This window comes from Elephantulus edwardii, unplaced genomic scaffold, assembly GCF_000299155.1.
Source record: "Elephantulus edwardii isolate Elephantulus edwardi_28Jun2011 unplaced genomic scaffold, EleEdw1.0 scaffold00064, whole genome shotgun sequence".
NCBI classification, from domain to species: Eukaryota; Metazoa; Chordata; class Mammalia; order Macroscelidea; family Macroscelididae; genus Elephantulus; species Elephantulus edwardii.
This window is the reverse complement of record NW_006399814.1, coordinates 6,653,686-6,675,621: the sequence shown is the minus strand read 5'-3', so window position 1 is coordinate 6,675,621 and position 21,936 is coordinate 6,653,686. Positions and strand designations below refer to the sequence as shown.

General features: G+C 57.4%; 1 protein-coding gene across 1 annotated transcript in view; it reads right to left on the bottom strand.

Moving 5' to 3' along the window:
• The window catches only part of CELSR1 (cadherin, EGF LAG seven-pass G-type receptor 1), a 178,252-nt gene that overhangs the window by 25,073 nt on the left and 131,243 nt on the right, over positions 1–21,936 (bottom strand). The window contains exons 6-16 of the mRNA XM_006888122.1: positions 19,686–19,843; positions 18,906–19,069; positions 17,766–17,891; positions 16,008–16,174; positions 8,624–8,809; positions 7,308–7,421; positions 6,080–6,254; positions 4,494–4,635; positions 4,091–4,211; positions 2,037–2,220; positions 1,196–1,297 (exon numbers count right to left, since the gene is read on the bottom strand). Of these exons, the coding sequence (XP_006888184.1) occupies positions 1,196–1,297; positions 2,037–2,220; positions 4,091–4,211; positions 4,494–4,635; positions 6,080–6,254; positions 7,308–7,421; positions 8,624–8,809; positions 16,008–16,174; positions 17,766–17,891; positions 18,906–19,069; positions 19,686–19,843 (1,639 nt within the window). The remainder of the gene's footprint in view (positions 1–1,195; positions 1,298–2,036; positions 2,221–4,090; positions 4,212–4,493; positions 4,636–6,079; positions 6,255–7,307; positions 7,422–8,623; positions 8,810–16,007; positions 16,175–17,765; positions 17,892–18,905; positions 19,070–19,685; positions 19,844–21,936) is intronic.

The window sequence follows — 21,936 nt, the reverse complement described above, 5'->3', positions numbered from 1 at the left end:
ACACACACACACACACACACACACACACACACACAGTGGGGGACTCACATACAGGGAGGAACCCACACGTAGAGAGGGGGATCTGCCCACAGAGGGTGACCCACATACAGGGAGGGACACATGGACACACACACACACACACAGTGGGGGACCCATATACAGGGAGGGACCCACATGTAGAGAGGGGGCCCATACTGAGAGGGGCCCCAAACTGAGAGGGGCATCTGAGCACAGAAGGAGGATCTGCTGGCAGAGAGGGACCCAAATTAGGAGGGGGATCTTGTGCACAGAGGGGCACCTGCACATGGAGGGGGACCCACAGGTGCTGAGACCTCAGACTCTGCGACAAGCCAGGCCCAGCACGGAGTGGCCATGGGTCAGGGGACACTTTGCAGCCATCAGGTACCCTACTCTGCGCCATGGACATCCACGCCCAGGCCACTGTCTGCTGAGCTGCCAGTTATCAGAGGACTAGCAGGAGCCCTGGTCGAGGAAGGCATTACAGATCAGGCTACTGATGGAAAGGGTGGGGGTTTGAACCCACCAGGAGCTCTATGGGAGATGGCTGGGTGGTCTACTCTTGTGATGATGGACAGACTCAGAAATTCAAGTCTCTGTGAGCTGAGAAGGTCCCCATGAGCCGGGACCAACTCCAGGGTAGTGGGTTATTCTCCTGGGAAAGAGGGCGTGGTGTGATGGTAAAGCGCTCATACGCTAACTGAAAAACCCTAACTGAAAAACCCTGTTCAGACCCATGCTGCCGCTGTGGGAGAGCTCTGGGATGCCTGTAAACATCACAGCCCGGGGAGCCCGTGGGATCACAGCCCGGGGAGCCCGTGGGATCACAGCCCGGGGACCTGGTGAGATCACAGCCCGGGGACCCAGTGGGATCACAGCCCGGGGACCCAGTGGGATCGCAGCCCGGGGACCCGGTGGGATTGCAGCCCAGGGACCCGGTGAGATCACAGCCCGGGGACCCCGTGGGATCACAGCCTGGAGACCCCCAGGGCAGTTCTACTCTGCCACTAGGGGGGAGGGGTGTCACTGTGAACCCAGGACACCCAGCAAAGACACCGAGAAAGACGCTGTCTCGCTCTGCTCACACTCAGGAGGAGAGCTCTTCATACAACCAATACTGACCATGTCCAAGAGCCCAGTCTCTGACCGGGGGCAGGGCCACAGGCCATGTACTTACCCACAGAGCCCTTGGGGCACAGCACCGCGGCAGGTTGTCCAAACTTGGTCTGTGGCCACCAGATACCAGCCTCGAACGCATGGGGACAGCCACTGTAGATCACTGCAGACAGTGGGACAGGTCACTTAGCTGAGTGCCTCCCACCCTGCCCATCTCCCAGAGGTCTGCCCTCCATGGGGCAACCAGCGTCTGCGAGATTCGGGCCCACGCTCTCACCACCTCCCCCTGCAGAGCCGGGCTTCCTACAGCCCAGAAACGTCAGGACAATGGTCACAGCGTGCTTCCCACAGGTGTGCGGGGCACACGGAGACACACACAAGCTGGTGCACAAGCAAACCACAGACACATATTTAACATATGGCATATTCACACATTTAGACACATGCAAATCACATGCAGATATAACACAAGTAGATGCACACAGAGACACGCACACATATCGACATATGTCCTATGTACAGAAGAACAGGCAAACTGCGTGTGAGTACCAAGACTGGGACCACGCACAGACATGGAGACAGATGTCAGAGCAAACACGCAGGAATGACTGCACACACATGTATACACATAGCAGACCAAGCACATGTACATATAAACACAGAGACACACACACTCAGGCACCACACATGTGTAGACACACAAGTAAACAGACACACCCAGACTTGAATACACACATGCAGTCCCAGCAGCCCCCCCCCACACGTGCAAATGCACATAGTTGGAGATACACATGCAGCAGGTATGCAAACACAGATGCACGTGCATCCACAGAGACTCAAGGCTCACACACAGGTGGACCCAGCAACCATGATGTGGCCAGAAGGGGGGGACCCCGGCGGACCTTCACAGCCGAGTGTGGTGACCTCGGCGAAGGGGTTGTCACAGCGGTTGCACTGGCGCCCGATGACACCCGGCCTGCAGGCACACTGGCCGGTCAGGGCGTCACAGTTGCGGCTGTGGGCGCCTTGTGGGAGGCAGTCACAGGGCAGGCAGGCGTCCTGGTCTGGGGGCTTGTAGTGATTCTCCTGCAGGGAGAAGGGCGTGTGTTTTCCCCTTGAGCCCACCTCTGTCAGGGTGTCCCCCGAGAAACGCCATGGCCCTCCTGAGTGAATGATATGGGCAGTGACCACCTGACCGGGGCTCTCACCACTCCCCGAGCCATGCCAGGACAGGTGCCCTTGCCCAGCTTCCCCGAGAGTGCTGTCCCATGTGTCCCCAAAAGAACTAGACCCAAATGGGGATGTGGGAGTGACACTGCGATGGGTTAAGTGTAGCCTCGATGTCCACCACCAGCCAGCTAAGGTGGCTGTGGACGGCCTGTGCTCTGGTATCCGACAGCCCCAGTCTACAGTTGGCTCGGCCATTCCCCGGCCACCCTGCCTGTGCTGTGTCCCTCCTCCTGGCCTGTTGTTTGGACAGGACCTCAGCTGTTACAGGGTCCACGTATGACAGGCCAGGACACTACTTCCGTGTGCTCCTGTCCACCACCTGTGTGACCATGTGCCCTGTGTGACACAGTGAGGTCACCTGCCTGTGACACTTGGAAGGCGAGAGTAAAACGTCAGCAATCACCTGACGAGGCTGCATGTGGTGAATTTTGTTACCCGGCCTTCCTCCTGGCCCTCTGCCTCCCTTCCAGGGTTTCTGTGAAGCATGTCAGGAAACAAGCCACATCTCATCTCTGTTCCCACTGTATCCAGGACCATTCAGATTTAAATGGACCCTGGGAGGTCTCCAAGGACCAGCACCCCTGGGTGGGCATGTCCACCTGGCAGCCTGGTCCCTGGCAGAGCACGGGCACCACGAGACCAGCTGTGTGTCCAAGTTACCAACACAGGCGGCAGGCGTGGGCACAGGGGCACTATGTCAAGAGGAAGGCGTCACAGGATCTGGGGCACATATGCAGACAGCAGACTGGGGTTCAGGGGTGCACAGGCGTATGGAGGTGAACAGGGGCTGCACTAAGGACATGTTAAATCCCAGTTATGGTCAGGGCAGGCAGATAAGAGACCAGGACGTGGCTCAGGGGAGAACCAAGCTGGTGCCAGAGATGAGTCAGCCCTCCGAGAAAGGACAGTGCCCTGTCACACGCAAGTGCAGGGCTGACTGGTCCCAGGCTCTGTCCCAGGTGTGAATTCATGTGGAAATCAGCCCTGTGTGCACAGCAAATAGAGGACAGCAGGGGGCAGCAGAGAGCCTGACACGGCTGTGCGCACGCACCGCTCTGGACTGAAGGCTGGTATGGGGACGTGTTCAGGCAGGTGTGTGTGCCTGCCCGTGAGTGAGTGTGCACGTGCACAGGTAGGACTGTGTGGTGTGTGCGTGCACACAGGGCGGTGTTTGTGAGTGTCTACAGGCCTAACGGGGTGTGCATATGCAGAAGCGCACACCTGTCCACATGCTGGGAGGTGACAGGTAGGGAGTGAAGGTGTGTGCACAGGTGGACAGGTAGATTTGTACACGTGTACTTAGAAAGGTGAGAATCTTTGTTTTCTCGATGTTGAGCCTCAATCCATATTGAAGGCTGCAGTCCTTGACCTTCTTCAGCAAGCACTTCAGGTCCACCTTGCATGGGTGCTGCCAACTGGTCCTGTCGCCCACCCCCTCTCACCCCACACTGGCACTGCCACTGGTCCTATCACCCGCCTCTCGTACCTGTCCTCTCTTACCTCACACTGGCATTGCCCGCTGGTCCTTTCACCCGCCCTCTCTCACCTCACACGGGCACTGCCCTCTGGTCCTGTCGCCCACCCTCTCACCTTACACTGGCACTGCCCGCTGGTCCTGTCACCCGCCCCCTCTCACCTCATGTGGGCACTGCCCTCTGGTCCTGTCACCTGCCCTCTCACCTCACACGGGCACTGCCCACTGGTCCTGTCACCCACCCTCTCTCACCTTGCACTGGCACTGCCCGCTGGTCTTGTTGCAGTCGGGGTCGAAGCCTTTGCTGACGGCACAGTGGCAAGGTCCACACACGGGGCTGCCCCACCAGCCCTTGGGGCATGGGAGGTCGACCCTGGGGAAGCGAAGCAGGAGTCAGAGAGGTTAAGCTGACACCCCTTCTAGACAGAAGGCAGCCTTGTGGGGCTGGATGCGTGCCTGGATCAGGAAATGCCCCCCACCCGTCTCAACCTCCCTCAGGACTCCCAGGGCAAGGCGTGGTCATGCAGTGTCTCTGTGATGCCCTAATAGCAAAGGCCCTTGCACTCAGAAGGACACGGGCTAGTGTGATGGCCTCAGGAGGAGGGTCAGGGAGCTGACCAGATGCTGGGTTCGTGCTCACCCGTCACCCACTCACCTGTTTTCACAGTACTGTCCGTAGTGGCCAGGCCCACACTCGCATGTGTAGCCCCGGGAGGAGCTGGGGTCATGCACACAGTCCGCCACATGCTCACAGGGGTTCAGGTGACACGCGTCCACACACTTCTGTCCGAAGTACCCTGGGGAGACAGGGGCCAGGCTAACTGCACTGGAGGGCCAACCACCCCCATGCTGGCGTGCTGCGACACTCAAGGCTTCTCTGGGCCTCTACTTCCCTGCTTGTCAGCAGAGGAAAGAGGCGTGCAGCTGAGCTCACTCGAGCACAAACAGCAGGTGTCTGGACAATGACGTGCCGGACAAAGGTTCCCAAGGCCGCCTGGGCAGACAAGGGGCTGGGGGACAGGACCTGGGGCTGATCTGCTGAAGCCAGAAATGAGGGCCTGGGGAGCTGGGTGCCCAGGCACCCCGGTGCTCAGGGCCATCTGCTGGGCTGCAGCATGGGCACCCGGTGAGAAGGGGCCTGGCCAGCCCAGGACACGAGGCTGACACTGACCTCAACACCTTAACAGGCATGATTATTTTTTATTATTTTTAGATTTTAAAAAAAATTTTATTTGTGTATGTGTGTGTGTATACTGTCAAATCCTATCTGACTGGTACAGGAGGAGATTGTCCCTCCTTCTCCAGCAGAGCATCTGGTGGATTCGAACTGTGTACCTCTGGGATTGCAGTACAGCTTCTTGCCAGCAGGCCTCCAGAGCTCCCTTGAAGGCATGATTTTTTTACATATGCACCTTGCACTCTTTCTATCCCCAAATTTCTCCATGTGTCCACAACCACACGGATTCGTTTACTGGGTTTGAAGGGTTGTAATCTCATGGGACAGCAGGAGCAAACGACATAACATCGCTCCCAGAGGGCATGTTCCACAGCCTGCTCTGGTGACAGTGTCCAGGGTCTTGCGAATGGCCATTTAAGACAGGGCTCATGTGGAGCAAGAGAAAGGAAAGTCAAGATTCAGAGAAGGAACCAGTCCCTCCACAGATGGCCTCCAGGGAGTTTTTGGAGGCAATAAATCGCACAGGAGGAGAATGCCCTTTTATCTCTCATTGAGAAGCTGGTGGATTCGAACTGCCTGCCTTCAGGGTTACAGAACTGTTTCTTACCACCAGAGCTACCTACAAAGGGCTAGTCCTTGGAAAAATACATCATTCTTAGAAATGTGGAGGGTCAGTGAATGAGAGGAAGACCCTCAATGGGATGGATTGACAGCGACTGCAGCAATGGGCTCGTGTGTGTCAGAGATGACAAGGACGGCACAGGCCAGGGCTCAGATCTGTTCTTCACAGGGTCGCTGTGAATTATAGTCAACTGGACGGCACCTGACAACAACAATCTCTGGTCCAAACGAGACGTGACCGGCACTCACGTCTTAGATGGTCCCCTGTACGCTTTATAGACCACAGTCACCAAAGCATGATGGTGGGCACTGTCTCTGCGGACTGGGCACCAGCTGACCCAGATGTTCCCCAGGCCCCCACTGCCCTAGTATCTCTGCAAGCAAAGGCTGGAGCCTGCCAGCAGGCATGTGGAGGGTGTTGCCCGCCTGCCAAGGGTGCCCACCTCGGTCACAGATGCAGGAGTAGCTGTCCCAGGCGTCCTGACAGCGGCTGTTGGGGGGACAGGGGCTGGAGGAGCAGGGGTTCTCCAGCTCACAGCCAGCCTTCACCCTGATCTTGAGAGCGTCGTCCATGTTCAGGGTGGCGATGTTCGTGGACGTCTCCCCCATCCTTACACCCTGCGTCAGACATGGTCGGGGTGGGGGTCGGAGGTGGTCCCAGGCTGGGGGCCCGGAGGAGCCGCAGGAAGCCCCTGAGGTCAGAGCACCCCGCTCCTCCCCGTCCCCAGAGAGAACTTTACCTACAAAGTGGGGAGGGGGACACGAGGCTGGAGCGGTTGAAGGAACAGGATGAGGAGGGTGGAAGGAACATGCTGAAGGTCAAGGTCAATGTGGCGAGGGCGGCTCCTCAAGGTGAGCCTGGGAGGGGGGTCTGGGCAGTGTGAGCATGTTGTTCTAGGTCGAGAAGTCCCAGGCGGGCGGCCCCCTGGTCACACATACAGGGCCACACTGAGGGCTCAAGGCTCGAGGCCCGCCCGGCAGAAACACTATGGAGGTCGCCGAGCACGTGACCAGTCAGCTAGACATGGAGGATGGACTGAGGAGGGCGTAGGTGGAGTGAGTAGTTAGGGGCGAGGTGTGGGGGGCGCTGGGCAGCCAGTGGGCGAGGACTGGGTGGGTGAGGAGTGGGTGGGGTGAGGAGTGGCAGGGAGGAGTGGGTGAACCTAGGAGCCCTCAGCCCTGGCCCTGTGGGCAGGGTGAGGGGGAGAGGGGTAAATAAAAGGAGGAGTGGGTGGGGAGAGGAATGAGCGGGGCCTACTCCCCCTCACAGAGGCCCTGACATTCCTGTGAGACACGGCGACCAGGAGACAAGTTCTGGTTGGTGACAGTGGTGGAGACAGTGAGGGGCTGGACACGCCCGCACGGCAGTGGACGGAGGAGCAGACAGTGGGGTGATGAGCGGAGGAGGCAGGGGAGCCCCTAACTCAGGGAGCCGGGCTGGAACACAGTCAAGTGTACATATGGGAAGGTGGCTTTGGGATGTCGACTGGGGAAAGAGCCCATTTATTTACAAATGTGCGAGGGATCCGATTCTGCATGCCACGCACACGTTAGTTCCCTGCACGTGTTATTTATGTGGGCGCCTGATTGGTGGCACACCTGGTAATTCTGACACATGTGAGCTGGCCGAGGGTGTGAGTGACAAGAGGTGTCCCTGCACCTGTCCCGTACCTGCACGCAGCCCCTGAAACCTCGCTGCACGGACACCTTGTCCTCAGACAGTCCCCCGACCACGACGCTTCTCATCTTCAGCCCGGGCAGCTGGTTCCCAATCTGCACCATGCTCTGTGCAGAGAGAGGACAGAAGGGCTCACAACAGTCCTATCCCCGCAGCAAACAGCCCTGCCCGTGGCCAGGGGAGGGCCGAGCAGGCCACGCGCAGCCTGGTGGGCAGAACGCTGTGGAGGACTGGCCTGAACCCAGGCTGCAGAGACAGGCTGAGGTGAGTGCCAGCACCGAGCCTAGCTGGTCAGCGGGGGAGGCCAGGCGACTCTCCCGCCCTGTGACCAGCTGATCACGCAGCAACCACCGGAAACACGGCAAGCGGGAGCTCCGTCCGCTCCTGCCCGGAGGCTTCTCACAACTGGTGGACAGTGGGGCAGGAGCACCTGAGTTGCCGTCTGTGGGCTACAGGGCACAGTCATGGCTCACAGATGTCCCTGGGAGTTCTCTGGCCGGATATCACCTACTGCCCACGGTGAAGGCAGGCACCCAGGTCTCAGTCACCCTGCACTCCTCAGAAGCTCAGGGCCATGTCTATAACTGTTGCTCGACGCAGATGCAGATGGCCTGATGGGAGGGTGAACATGGACCAGGGGCGGGAGGCACCCAGCATGGGGCCCGGAAGTGATCCCCAACCCGAAGGCTCTGAGGGGCTTGCCACATTAAAGGGGTGTGATGCATTTAGCTGTGTGTCTTCCCAGATGTGTCCCCTCGGAATAGCACTGGTAGAGTGACCAAGCCCCAGTTTGGACAGGGGGTCCATGAGGCCAGATTGTCAGAGCGGGTCCTACTCTAATGCGACAGGTATCCATGTCAAAGAGGAGACCTGAGAGGCAGTGGCCAGCTGCAGGCACCTGGGACTATTAGGAGCTGGAGGAGCGAGGACGGAGGTCCCCAGAGGCTGCAGAGATGTGACCTGCCACACCTGACAGAGGGCTACAGGGCTCAGAACCACTAGGGTAGGAGGCTCCGACCTTCTGGGTCCCTTTAAACACAAACTCGCTGCCGCAGAGCCAGCGCTGACTCGTAGCAGACCCTCCACTGGGCTTCCAAGGCTGTAAATCACAAAGAGACCTCCCAACTGTCTCTCACAGCCGCTGGTGGAACCGAACCGCCGGAGACGCAGCTTGTGTGTCAGGAGCCCAACTGGCCTCAGACGAGGCTGCCAAGGCCCCTAGGAGCCCACAGTGTCCAGGAGCTGAACACCTGGTCGGTTCTCACGTGATGCAGGGGTGTGTCCTGGGAGGGGGGTGGGGAGGACTCACCTGCTCCATCCCGTAGTCCAAGGTCATGACCGCCAGGTACTTGATGTCCTTGCCCTCCTTGGCGCTCTTCAGCTCTATGAGCACGTGATGCCACTCTCCATCGGTCACTCGGGACCTGGACAGCGTCATGGATGCCACGTCCGAGGGGCCATGGGAGACCTCAAACTGGACATAATCACCCAGGATCTGCAGGAAGGGAGTCACACTGATGACCGAGCCCGCGAGGGGATAACAGAGGACACTTCCGTCACAGACACACCAAGACACAGGGACAGCCTCCAGAACAGCACTGTCGCTGTGAGATGTCGAGTCAGAACCGACCCACAGCCGACCCTCCGGGGAGAGTTCAGAGGCAGTTAGTCGCACGCGAGGAGACAGCTCATCCTTCTCCCACAGAGCAGTTGGTGGATTAGAACCATGTGACTTCGGGATTGCAGCACAGCTCCTTACCATGAGGCCACTTAACCAAGGTTTTCATTTGCTCCTCCATTCTTCAGAACCACACACCTTTTGCTTCGGGATAAGCAGTTAAATATTTGATGGATGTTAAGTGAAAGATGGATGGAGACTGACCGTTCACCTTAGAGATGGGGTTCCACTACAGAGAGAGCAACATATGCACTCCTTGGAGGTAGTGGGGGTTCCAGTCCAGAGAGGCATGACACAGCCAGTCGGGACTAAACAGGTCACCTCACAGGAGCTTCCCAGGACACAGAGCAGTGACGCTGACGAGTTGTGCAATACTCAACTATGATGAGAATTACCGAAACATGCCGCGGAGACAGGAAGTGAACACACGTGTGCGGTGGGGAATCTGCACCAGTGGGGCCCCCACAAGCCTCCCCTTCATGAAACTGCAGCATCTGTGACAGCGAGGGACACAGTGCCATTATACGAGGTCTGCGGGGCTTGTCCCCACGGTGGAGAGAGGAAACACCAACAGCGGCTGCGCTGGACCGTGCGTGGTCTTCTGTCAGGTGCTCTGCAGGCGTCGTGGTACTTGCCAGGCTGCTCATAGAAAGGCCAGCGACTCCACCAGCCTCTGCAGGAGAAAGCGGGCAGTCTGCTCTCGTAAGAGGCACAGGCTGAGGCCCCCGGTGGAGGGTCCGTGTGTGGGGGTCAGCTCGACAGGGCTGAGTTTGGTTTGGGGCTTTAAGAAAGCTCAGGATGTCAGTTTAAAGACTAAGGGGTGCCTGATCCAAGCCACGGTATTTTCAATTGCTTCCTGTGTATGTGGAAGTTGGACTATGAATAGGGAAGTCTGATGAACTGGTGCCTCTGAATTGTGTTAGAAAGGGGTATAGAACACCCCACGGACCGTCAAATGAACATGCAAATCTGTCCCGGAGGAAATGCAACCTGGGTGCTCCTGGATGGTGCAGAATTGTCAAACTCTGTCTCACAAACACTTAGGGTGTGTTGTCAGAAGGGGCTGGTCCTGGGAAGGTGGTGGGTCAGCAAAAAGAGTGGAAGACCCTCAGCGACCTGCATGGACCAGTGACCGTGACAATGGGTTTGGGCGTATCAGAGACCATGAGGACGGCACAGTACAGGGCACGAGTCAGCTCTCTGTTCATAAGACTGTCACGGCTGTAGATGACTTGATGGCGCAAAAGAATTACAACTGCAAGGATGAAAAACGGGGACTCTTCAGAGACTGAGACGATCACTGAGCTCTTGGGGAGCTCTGGTGGCCTAGTGGTAAGGAGCTATGCTGCCAACCCAAAGGCCACTGGTTTGAATCCACTGACTGCTCCATGGGAGAAAGCAGGGCAAAGTCCTCCCACGTGACTTATCACCTCTGAAAAGTGCCTGGAGGGTCAGCTGTGGATTAGTTCCACTTGACGGTACACACCCCAAAACAACTGAGCTCTTAGGCCTGGGTGTACATGTTACATTTGATGAGATGAGATGGTTAAGTACATGTGAGAAAAAAAAATAATCTGAAATCAGCACTGTGAGAGGCCAAAGATACTTGTATTTTAAGATAAGCCAGCTGGGGGGATGCCAGTGAAGGAACGGGCAGCAGGCTCAGCCCTTCTGACACCACCCAGAAAACAGGGTGAATCATCAGAGCACATGAGTGTGAAGATAGCAGACAGGTGCAAGGCTCCGCTGAGCCACAGCGAAGTTACCTGGAGGAGACCCAGCAGGTGTGCACGCTCCTCTGTGGGTCAGGCAGAGGGCCCGGGCAGTACCAACGATCACTCTCAACTATGAACCCAAAGGTTGGCCATCTGAACCCACCCACGGTGCCTTGGAAGAAAGTCCTGGTGAGCTGCTTTGTAAAGGCCATAGTCGCTGAAACCTCCATGGTGCACTGTGCAACTCTACACACGTGGGGGCACTGGAGTCAGAACGACTGGACAGCAAACTCGATCGCTTTCCTCATTATTCCATGCAGCTGTCAGTTGTTCCAGAACAAGAGCTGAGACCGAAGGGCCGAGAGAGCTGTCCAGCTGCAAGCAGGGACACTGACAGTGTGGCTCAGAGCCTGTCGAGGCTTGAGAGCAAGATGCCTTTGTCAGTCCGGAACCGGAAGGGTTACATAGAGGCATGAACGGGAACCAGCCAGCTCTCGCACAAACAAGAGAGCCCAGAACGAAGGTAGCATAGTGGAGTGGACTTGGGGAGGGATTGAATGAAAGAATTTTTTTTTTACTTTTCAAAGAGAAGAGTGAACCCGGGGGGGAGGGGACAGGGAGAAAAGTGCAACAATGAATAAATGGAAATCCTAAGTCTCTGTAAATTTTCATTAAAATAAATTTAAAATTAAAAAAGAAATTAATGCAAAGGGGCAACTCCCACCATCTGACTACAAGTAAAGTAAATTTACTTAGGGGGGGAAAAAAAGAAGAGAAAGCCCAACTATTGGTCATCTCTGACTATGGTTGGGCTACGGGGGTCTGGAATGGCTGGTCCTCTAGCTGCCCCCAGAGGGACACAGGATTCTGTTGTTGAGAGCCTAATGACACAGCCATCCCAGGTGCAAATTCTCTCCACAGTTCTGCCATGCGATGCCCAGTACACAATCCAAAACAACTATCTACGTAAGGAGACAAAGTGTGAGTGGAAAAACCAAGGGAAGCAAGAGACAGCAGAACCAGACCCACCGTGGATTCAGATAAAACAATTGTCAGACACAGGGGCAAACACAGCAAGGGACCCACAGACGCACAAGGGACCATCCGGTCAGGGTTCAGTATACAGTTGTGGTTGTTGTTAGGTGCCATTGAGTCAAGTACAGATCTGAACCCTGTCCTATCTGCTGCCAACCTGAGAATCTCTGACACAGTCAAGCTCATTGTCGTCGTCACTGTCAATGTGCCAGGTCATTTTGATTGACTCTCAATCTGGGCTCTATCTCTAATACTGTAACTATCCGTGTTCCTCTAGTGTTCATAGGGTTTTCAGAGGCCTACTATTTCAGAAGTGGATAGTCACTTCTTCTTCGTCTGCCTTAATCTGGGAGCTCGACTAAAACCTGCCCACCACGGGTGACCCATCCAGCGTTTGGCACACGAGTGGTACAGCCTTTAGCATCACAGCACCCACAAGTTACTTCAGCACAGCAAGCTGACAGACAAGTGCTGGGTGAATTAGGACAAAGATAAACCAGCAAGACCACAGGCACCCAAGCTACAAAGTGAAAACATGGACCACTTCACGAACTGGAAGGAGCTAAAAATCAAACACACAAACTCAATTGAACATATGTTTGCATCTTAAAACATGAGCAGAGGGAGGTCTGGTGGCTTAGTGGCAATAAGCTTCACTGCAATCCCGAAAGCACATGGTTTGAATCCACCAGATGCTTCAATGGAGAAGGGGCAATCTTTTCCTGTGCCAGTCAGATCTGATTCAACGGTAAATAACAAGAAAAAAAAAAGAGAAGAGAAGAGAAAAGAAAAGAGGAGAAAAGAAAAAGGAAAAGAAAAGGGGAGGGAGAAGGGAGAGGGGAGGGGGAGGGGAAGAAAAGAAAAGGAAAATAGAAAAAAAATTAAAACGAGTGCTTTAAGACAACACAATAAAAAGACACAAGAGTTCGTGGTGGATTAAAGACAGGAAAATACCCACTCCCACTCTTAATAAAACATACCTGAAACAAGGATACAGAGACACTGAGAGAAAGGTGGGTAGTGATACGTAGTTAAACAAGCGAGAGACAGGTGGCTCAGCCCCAGACACAGTGACCGTTAGGGCCAAAGTCGGTCCTTGAGTTAAGGTCTCTCAGAATGATAACACTAGGAAGACAAGAGCAAGTCTAAATCTGTGGGCACCAGCTAACATCGCCCCCAAATCGAGAGGGCCAAAGTACACAGAAGTAAGGGTCATGGACAAAACCATGAGAGGGTTTGGACATTCTGAACTCCTCTTTCTCAATACCTCCGAGTGTGAACAGACCCAAACATTCAGACTGTTTGAACGCCACGGTGAGCGAACGGGGCCTGGAGAGAGCTTGCCAGTCAACAGCTGCAGACAGGGCACGGTGCTTTCAGGCGCCCGCGAACAGTCACAGAGCGCCGAGGCAAGTCCCAGCACCTCTCCAAGGTCTGCCATCACACAGAGCACCCCTTCTCTGACCTGCAATTATGCTGGGAATAAAACCAAAACCACATAGGAGAAAATGCCCTGCGTCCGGAGGTCCGGAAATACACTCCTAAATGCTCCGTGGATCCAAGAAGAAATCAACAATCAGAAACCATTTCTCATCTATTTCTAATATGAGGGCCACTAATCACACATCGATTTCTGATCTCAAACCCTCTCACCTGTTTACGCTCCGCCTGGTTTTACTGTCCAGACACTTGCGTGCACGCCCCCGTCTCTCCCGTCACCCTCTCAAGCCCTCCTTGCTAACACAGCCAGGCTGGCAGTAAAAGTGAGTGACGTGGTGTCTGGAAACAGAGGCAATCGGTGGGCTGGCGGTCCCTGCCCATCACCCCAGGCCTGTCACCGGATTTGACAGAGGAGGAGACAAGAGCGCGGTTATCCTGCTGACAACATGGGCATGCCCACGGCGCCTGAGAGCAATTACCCAAATTGTCAGGGCTGTGAGGATGGGGACACGGCAGGAACAGAACAGACGCCGCCGAGGGACCATTCAGAACACCCAACTGCTGCCCTGCCTGCGTCCACCGGGCTCAGGGGCTGGAGTGTCAAACACCCTAGAAATAAATGGGAATTCTGGCAACACCAGCTAGTGGCCTTTGGGAACACGCCTGACTCAGCCTTCAAGGGGTTCCTGGGGTCTGGGGGACAGCTGGAGGCCACTGTTATCACCCAGCCTTCCCAAAGTGGAGCTGTATTCTTTAGTAAAAACCCAAGCACCTGATTTCTGAACCAGTTACACTTACACAGCCACTCCAGCAACACAGTAGCTTTGGCTGAGGGCACCTCTTGGCGGAGAGCATACTTTTTTCCCTACAGGGACCCCAGAGCCAAGCGACAACGTGAAAGCTCCACCCATCACCAAGGTCAAAACCAGGTGATCCCATCAGTTTAGAGGGTGAGACAACCCCAGAGAAAAGGAGTGCCTGGGGCCACTGTGCCTGCCAGGTGTGGGCCAGCGCACCCGACGCCGTGGTGATCCTGACGCCGTGAGCCTGCACAACCACCACTTAACGAGGGGAAAAAAGGATGTCAGCATGCTACACCACCCACACAGGTACCCCCGGGCTGTGGGCCTGGCCAAGGGAACCCCAGCACGGCCTGCTGAGCGCCAGATGTGTGGCCTGGGCCCCAGCCTGGGGCAGGGCAGTCACCCCTTCCTCAGCCTTGTCATATCACTCTGTTACCCCCTGGGAGCCCTTGGGGTCCAGGTCTCCCAGACCCCCTATTAGGGAGCCACACAGGTCCTTCCTCTGACCTGCCACTGAAGGTGCTTCTGGACCAGCTGACCACAGTGTCAGGGAGAGGGGCCTGGGGGTGTACTGTGAGCTGAGGCCCCCATCTCCTGGCCTTTGTAGACCCCCAACCCTGACCAAGCATCAGTTACTGACCTACCACTACCTACCCAACTTGAATGCTGCCTGTGCTGGCCACACCTGTCACCATGGGGCCAGGGAAGTGAGAAGAAATGATGGTGTAAGCAGACCAGAACTGCAGCAGGGCACACTACAGCTAGCTCTGGGAGGGACTTCCTGACTGTTGGGGGAAGCTCTGCGCTTTGTGAAGTGGGTTATCTGACAGCACTGTGCTATGACCCACTCTCCACAGGCCCGGCAAAAGAGGACAGTGAGAGGTGCCAAACTCCTGTGCAGGAGGGGTAGGGAGGAGGAGAGAAGAGAGGAGGGAGGGAAGGGAGAGGGAAAATGAGAGAGAGAGAGGGGGAGAGGGGAAGGAGGGAGATGGGGAGGAAGGAGGGAAAGAAAAAAAAGGGGAGAGGAAGGAAGGAGGAAGAGGGTAGAGAGGGAGGAGGGAGGGGGGAAGAAGAAAGGAGGGAGGAAGAGGGAAGACAGCAAGGAGGGAGGGGGAAGAGAAGAGGAGAGGAGGAGGGGGAGGGAGGGAAGTGGGAGAGGGGAGGAAGAAGGGATAAAGAAGGGAGGAGGAAAGAAGAGGGAGAGGGAGGAAGGACAGAGAGGGAAGGAGGGGAGTAGATAGAGATGGGAGTAGATAGAGAGGGATAGGAAGAGGGAGTGAGGGAGAAGAGGGAGGGAGGAGGGAAGAGGTAGGAGGTAGGAGGAAGGAGAGGAAGAGGAGGGAATGTGGAGGAAGAAGGGAGTAGGAAAGACTGGGGGACGGAGGGGAAGAAAGGGGGAGAGGGGAAGGGAGGAAGGAGTTGAGAGGAGGGAGGGAATGGGGAGGGAGAGGGAGGGGAGAGGAAGGGGAGGAGGGAGGAGGGAGGAGGGAGGAGGGAAGATGACAGAGTTGGAAGGGGGGGTGGAGACAGGAGGGGTAAAGGGAGCGCAGGGTGTACATTTCTTGGGAAGCTGGGCAGAGAGGAGGTGGGAAGGAGGGGGAGAGGGGGCCAGGGTGGAGGGGGAGGAGCAGAGGGGAGGAGGGGGAAGTCCTCAGGTGAGATAAACCTGAGAGGCTGGGGGCCTGAGCCACTCTGAGGTGCCTCAGAAGAAAGGCCTGGCAATCTACTTCAGCAGATTCAGTCAGTGACTCATGACAACAGGTGTTGGGGTTTCTGAGCACTGGAGCCTCAGTCCAGCACATGACTGTCCACTCAGTGTCCTTGGCCAGAAGGCACATCCCAGAGGCCTTTCTCAGCGAGCAGTGTCTCCATGCCTTTCGTCAGAGGACAGTGAGACTGTCCAGCCTCCGGGAACAGACACTCACATCTTCATGTTCACACTGGGCAGTGAGAGGGCACGACCCCTCCTGTGTCCACACAGGTGTGTCCCCATCCAGGTACTGGTGGGAATGGCTGACTCACCTGCAGAAGGAGCCGGGAGGACACACCAGCGGAGGCCTCCATCAGCACACCGTCCGCCTTCCTGGTCCGGAACATGAGGCCCAGGTACCATGGCACGGAGATGGTGATGGCCAGGTCGGCCCAGGACACGAGGCTCTGCCCACTGAAGTGCTGGGGGTGCGGCATGACTGTGGACAAACACCCACCAGGGCGGCTCTCAGGCAGGGTGAGGGTTTGCGGGGATTTCTACACCCAAGCCCCTTTCTGAAACCCTGTCCATGTACCCTGGCCCAGGGGTCTGAAGGGTCACAGGCAGCACAGGATGTGGTCCACTAACAGGACAGCTGACAGTGGAACCACCCAGCTGTGGAAGCAAGGCGTGGCACTTAGTGTGAACACAGACAACAGCCGGGAACAGTGTCAGGACTGGGGATCCACGCCATTGCTTGCTTTTGGGGTTTAGAACTCAGAATCCACCGCCGACGGCCCTGCAGAGAGACCCACTCCTGGGAAATGGGCCCCGTCCTCACAAGGCAGGCTAAGGCCTGCTGCTTCCACTGCTTGGCTGGGGACATAGAGCTTTCAGGCTGGGCAGGAGCAGGGTGACCCTAGACCCCAGGCTCAGTGGACAGGAGAGGGATCTGGCCAGCCCAGCCCACCTGTCACTGCCACACCTGGTGATGTCAGTCCTGGCCGGGGGCAGGGTCATGTGGGGGATGACCCCTTGATTATCACAGTATGATTACATGATCACACATGAACATACAGGCATGCACACACTCCTTCAGGCACCCAAGCACCCTCTGCAGGGGTCTAGGGGTTTCTAATCTCCTTGCCCTAAGTGCAAGGACCCCCCCTTGGGGATGGGCACCAGGTCTCCAAACTCACGGTTCACTGGCAAGCCCTGGGCTCTGCCTGGTTGGGGTAACCAGAGAGGTGGCAGTGGGTGGTACGCAGGCTCCCTAGTTCCAAGACTCTTGGAAACACTGAGTGAACATGAAGTCAAACCAACTGCCCTCCTAGGCCTGGTCAGACTCCTGCTGGCCGGCTGGCAGCCTCTCCCATGTGGGATTACACTGCCATTTCTGGGACCACTGGCCACCGAGGGCCCACCACGAGGGCTGCCTTCAGGGTCCACCTGCTGCCTGCATGTGTGCCCAGCCAGGCCATGTGACCTCTGCTGCGGGAAACCTCTGTGATGTCCATCCTGCGCTTAGCTGCCCTGTCCAGCAGTACTCGGCTCCTGATCATAATCTTCTCTGGGGAGCCCGGCCCCCCCAGCCCAACTGCCAGACACACAGCCCACAGACAGGCTCAGGGGCCTCCCTAAGTGCAGCCGATGCCACGTGTCCAGCCAGGGAGAAGGAGCAGCACCTTAAACCCCTGCCTACCACACTGCAGACCAGAGAGCGACCCCAGCTGGACCGGGGACCTGGCTCCTTCAGGCCAGGCTGGTCTGTGAGACAAGGCTCAGTGTCCCCACCTGCAGGTGTCCCCTCATGCAGCCACACAACTGTCCCTGATCCCGGCCCCACTGCAGGCTCACCCCCACTGCAGGTTCACCCCCACTGCAGGTTCACCCCCACTGCAGGCTCACCCCATTACGGGGATCCCGGAGGCCTCTCAGCCCTGGATACATCCTTGCTCCCCACAGAGCCACAGCAGGTAGGGGTAGCGGGACACACTAGGTGTCAGGCCTCCTCCGAGGCCCCTTGTGAGGGGTCCAGGCACCACCTGTCCCAGCGAGCACAAGGAAAAGCTGGACGGCCCAGAACTGACCTTGCTCACAGTTCTTCCCACCGAACCGGAGCGGGCAGGAGCACAGGTAGGTGTCCCACTTGTTGACACAGGTGCCCCCGTTCTGACACCAGGCCCCCTCGCAGAAGTTCCTCTGGGCAGCACAGCCTGCAAGGACAGAAGTGAGGTGGGGGGACAGGTCACTGTGATGGAGACGTCTGCCCCAGTGTTACCCAGGTGTGAGGTGAGACGTGGTGTAGGTGTGTGATAGATTGCTGTGACGAGGACATCTGCCCCAGTGTCATCCTGGTGTGAGGTAAGGTGTGGGGGGACAGGTCACTGTGATGGGGACGTCTGTTCCAGGGTCATCCTGGTATGAGGTGAGATGGTGAGACGTGGTGTAAGTGGGTGACAGGTCACTGTGATGGGACATCTGTCCTAGGGTCATCCTGGTTTGAGGTGTATGTGAGTGGGGGACAGGCCACTGCGATGGGGACAACTCTCCCAGGGTCATCCTGGTGTGAGGTGGTGAGGGGACAGGTCACTGTAATGGGGACATCTGTCCCAGGGTCATCCTGGTGTGAGGTGAGGTGGGGGGAGAAAGGTCACTATGATGGGGGGGTCTCTGTCCTCCCACCGCCCACTGAGTGATCCCCTGGCCATGATGTCCTGTGCCCCAGCCATTGGCCAGCCTGGTCCAGCCAGGAGCAACAATGTCCCCTTAGCCCTGAGAGTGTGCCTGCGGCCATCCCAGGCCTCATACACCACCCCCAGGAGGCTCCTAATGCCAGGCCCCGGCGGTCAGCAATGAGGGTCGGCAGTGGTGGGTCAATATTGGACGGGGTCAGCAGTGGGGGAGTCAGCAGTGGAGGGTGTCAACATTGGGGGTTCAGCCGTGGGGGTTCAGCATTGGGGGGTCAGCAGTGAGGGGACTGGCAATGGGAGGGTCAGCAGTGGGGGGGTCAGCTGGCAGTGGGGGTCAGCTGTGGGGTCAGCAGTGGGGTGAGTCAGCAGTGGGGGTCAGCAGTGGGGTCAGCTGTGGGCTCAGCAGTGGGGGGTCAGCAGTGGAGGTCAGCAATGGTGTCAGCAGTGGGGGGTCTGGCAGTGGGGGTCAGCTGTGGGGTCAGCAGTGTGGGGTCAGCAGTGGGGGTCAGCAGTAGGGTGCGTCAGGGCCACACCCACCTGCCGTGGTGCCGTTGTTGGCGATGAAGCCGGCCATGTCCATGGTCTTGCCGTCGATGGACAGGTTCCGCATGCAGCCCACGAACTGCCGGCTGTGGACGGGGAAGTCCTCGGGCAGGTTGGGGACACCACCCAGGAGAAGGGGGCCTGTCAAATCCAGGGACCTGGGGAGAAGAGCCCACCGTGAGGCATGTGGCCAGAGGCCCCTCACCTGGAGATGGGTCCTTGTGGAATTTCGGGAGTTGGCAGACAGCCGGCAGGTGAAGGACAGTTAGGATAAACATGGTGCCCAGCCTGGCCCTTCAAACCTCCCTGTGCCTCAGTTTACCTACATGTGCAAGGCATTCTGATGCGCCTGAATGGGGGAGGGGCAGCAGAATCTGCACCTGGCCCCACCCAGGCAGCTATGGGCCCTGTTGGGATGCTCACCCCAGGGACACCCCCTGACCTGTTTCACAGGTGTGACATCACAGGTTCCCGGTGTCAGTCCCACCCCCAGGTTCATATAAAGTCTTCCCCGAGGTAACTGGCCATCCACAGGGCCAGTGCAGGCCACAGGCCACGGTGATGAGGTGCAGGGCAGGGTACCGTCACCACCTGGGTGGCTTCGGCACCCCGAAGGAGACGAGCTTCTGCCATGTGGAGGGAAGGAGCCTAAGCAGGGGAGGTAACCTAACCAGATCAAAGCTGTCAGAGCAGCAGGGCCGCTGGGACCAGGTCATGACCTCTGGAGCAGTGGCCGTTGCAGAGAAGGTTCCAGCAGGTGCCCTGGCCACTCACTTCTTGGAGCCGCTTTGTGTGCCCTGGGCGGCACAGGTGTAATTCCCCACGTAGTCCCCAAAGCGTACGGCCACGGCTGTGTCACACTCGTCCACGGTCACCACGGCCACCTTCTCCCCGGATGGACCGTGGGGCAGGCCCAGGCGGCTGATGTGGGGCTGTGGGTGAGAAAGCAGAGATGTCTGTGAGCCCCCCCCCAAATGCAGACCAGCTGCACGTGGAACCCCACTTTGACGCCCGGAGGACTCGGCCCCATGAGCCGGTGCTCCTCACTGAGTGTGTCCCCCAGGTTTGTCCGGTGAACAGCATCCTGTGTGCAAATGGCGTTTGTTCCTGTATCAGGGGTCTGCAGTGTAGTGGAAGGCCGAAACAGGCCATTTATCACAGAAAAGAAACTAAACGGCCACCGTCCCAGTGACCCCCGACTCCCAGCGACCCCCAGGACAGAGCAGAGCTGCCCCTGCCACACCGCAGCCTTCCCAGTGGGGGCTCTGGCAGCGGTTTCTGCAGGACATCGTGATTCTAATCCAGAGGCAGCCTCTCTGCCAGTCTGCATCCACCAGCCCCACCACGGGAGAAAGATGGGCTGTCTCCTCCGGGGCGATTCACACCCGCTGAACCCACTGGAGGGCCAGCTATGAGCCGGTTCTGACCAGATGGCAGTAAGTTTGGATTTGGACCCTCACAGAAGTCTTTCTCCCATGAGAAGATTCAAATGGCTAACCTTTCAGTTAACGGCAGAGCGCTTACCATGTGCCATCAGGGCTTGAGAGTTATAGAGGGGGGAAATCAGACACAGAGACACACATGGAAGGAGGAGATGGGGGAGACAGACCCGAGAGAAGCCCAGGATTTCCACAGATCACAGCCAACACAGAGCCAGGAATGAGACCCCAGGAGGACTCGGCACCGTGAGACACGGATGTGGACTCAGCTCCAGAACTCTGACCCTGCAACAGCCCTCCACTAATGGAAGCCACCGTGCTGTGTCCATATGGCGGCACTGGGGGACTCAGACACTGGCCAAGAGCAACAGCCGGGCACACAACAGTGACACCAACAGCAGGGCAGGCGACAGTGTCACCACCAACAGCAGGGTAGGTGACAGTGTCACCACCAACAGCAGGGCAGGTGACAGTGTCACCACCAACAGAGCACGCGACAGTGTCACTCAACAACAGCAGAGCAGGTGACAGTGTCACCAACAACAGCAGGGCAGGCGAGAGTGTCATCAACAACAGCAGGGCAGGTGACGGTGTCACCTAACAACAGGTGTGCACACAACAGTGTCACCAACAACAGCAGGGCAAGCGAAAGTGTCACCAACAGCAGGGCAGGCGACAGTGTCACCAACAACAGGAGGGCACATGACAGTGTCACCCAACAACAGCAGTGCAGGTGACAGTGTCACCCAACAACAGGTGAGCATGTGACAATGTCACTCAACAATATCCAGGCACACGACAGTGTCACCCAACAACCGGCGGGCAGGCGACAATGTCACCCAACAACAGCGGAGCGCACAGCAGTGTCACATTGATCCTGTGGTTATGAAATACGAGCATGATGACAGTGTGTGAACACAGGGCATGGACAGAACATGACAGACACACAGAGAGAGACACTATTGGGAAAATGGAGCCCACAGACTTTCTCGATGTAGGGTCACCACAGACCTTCAATTTGTAAAAACCAAACCCCCCAGGGTACGGCACAAGAAGTGAGTCATAGCAGAGTGCAGTCTTGTCTTGTGTCCTCACTGGCTGACCAGGCCTGCTTCTGCCACTGCCTGGCTGGCCCTGGCCACTCCTGGTCTCTGCTCCCAAGGACAAGCTGGGGCTGTGCCTGCCCGCTCCCCACCCACAGGGCAAGGCGTCCCTGTCGCTCCAGCCCTGCAAGGCTCGAGAAACAACTGCCTGGAACGCGCTTCCTCATAGATGGACTGCTCAGAAGGGCCCAGAAAGCTTGTGCCCCCAGAGAGGACTGCGAGCCACAGTGGGCGCCAAGGTTCGCGTCCACCCCACCGGTGTCAGGGCCACAAGCCGTCATTTACATTCCTGGGCTGCGTGGGGGTTCCTGGAGGAAGGGTGCAAACAGCCTTGGGGAGCTTTAATGAAGGGATCTGCGTGCCAGCATCACACCGAGCCCGCCTGTAATCAGCCTCTGCCGCCCTGCCAATCCCACCCAGTCCACCAGAGGCACAGCGGGGGCGGCCGGGCAGACCTCACCCTGCACTGGGGGTGAAGAAGGC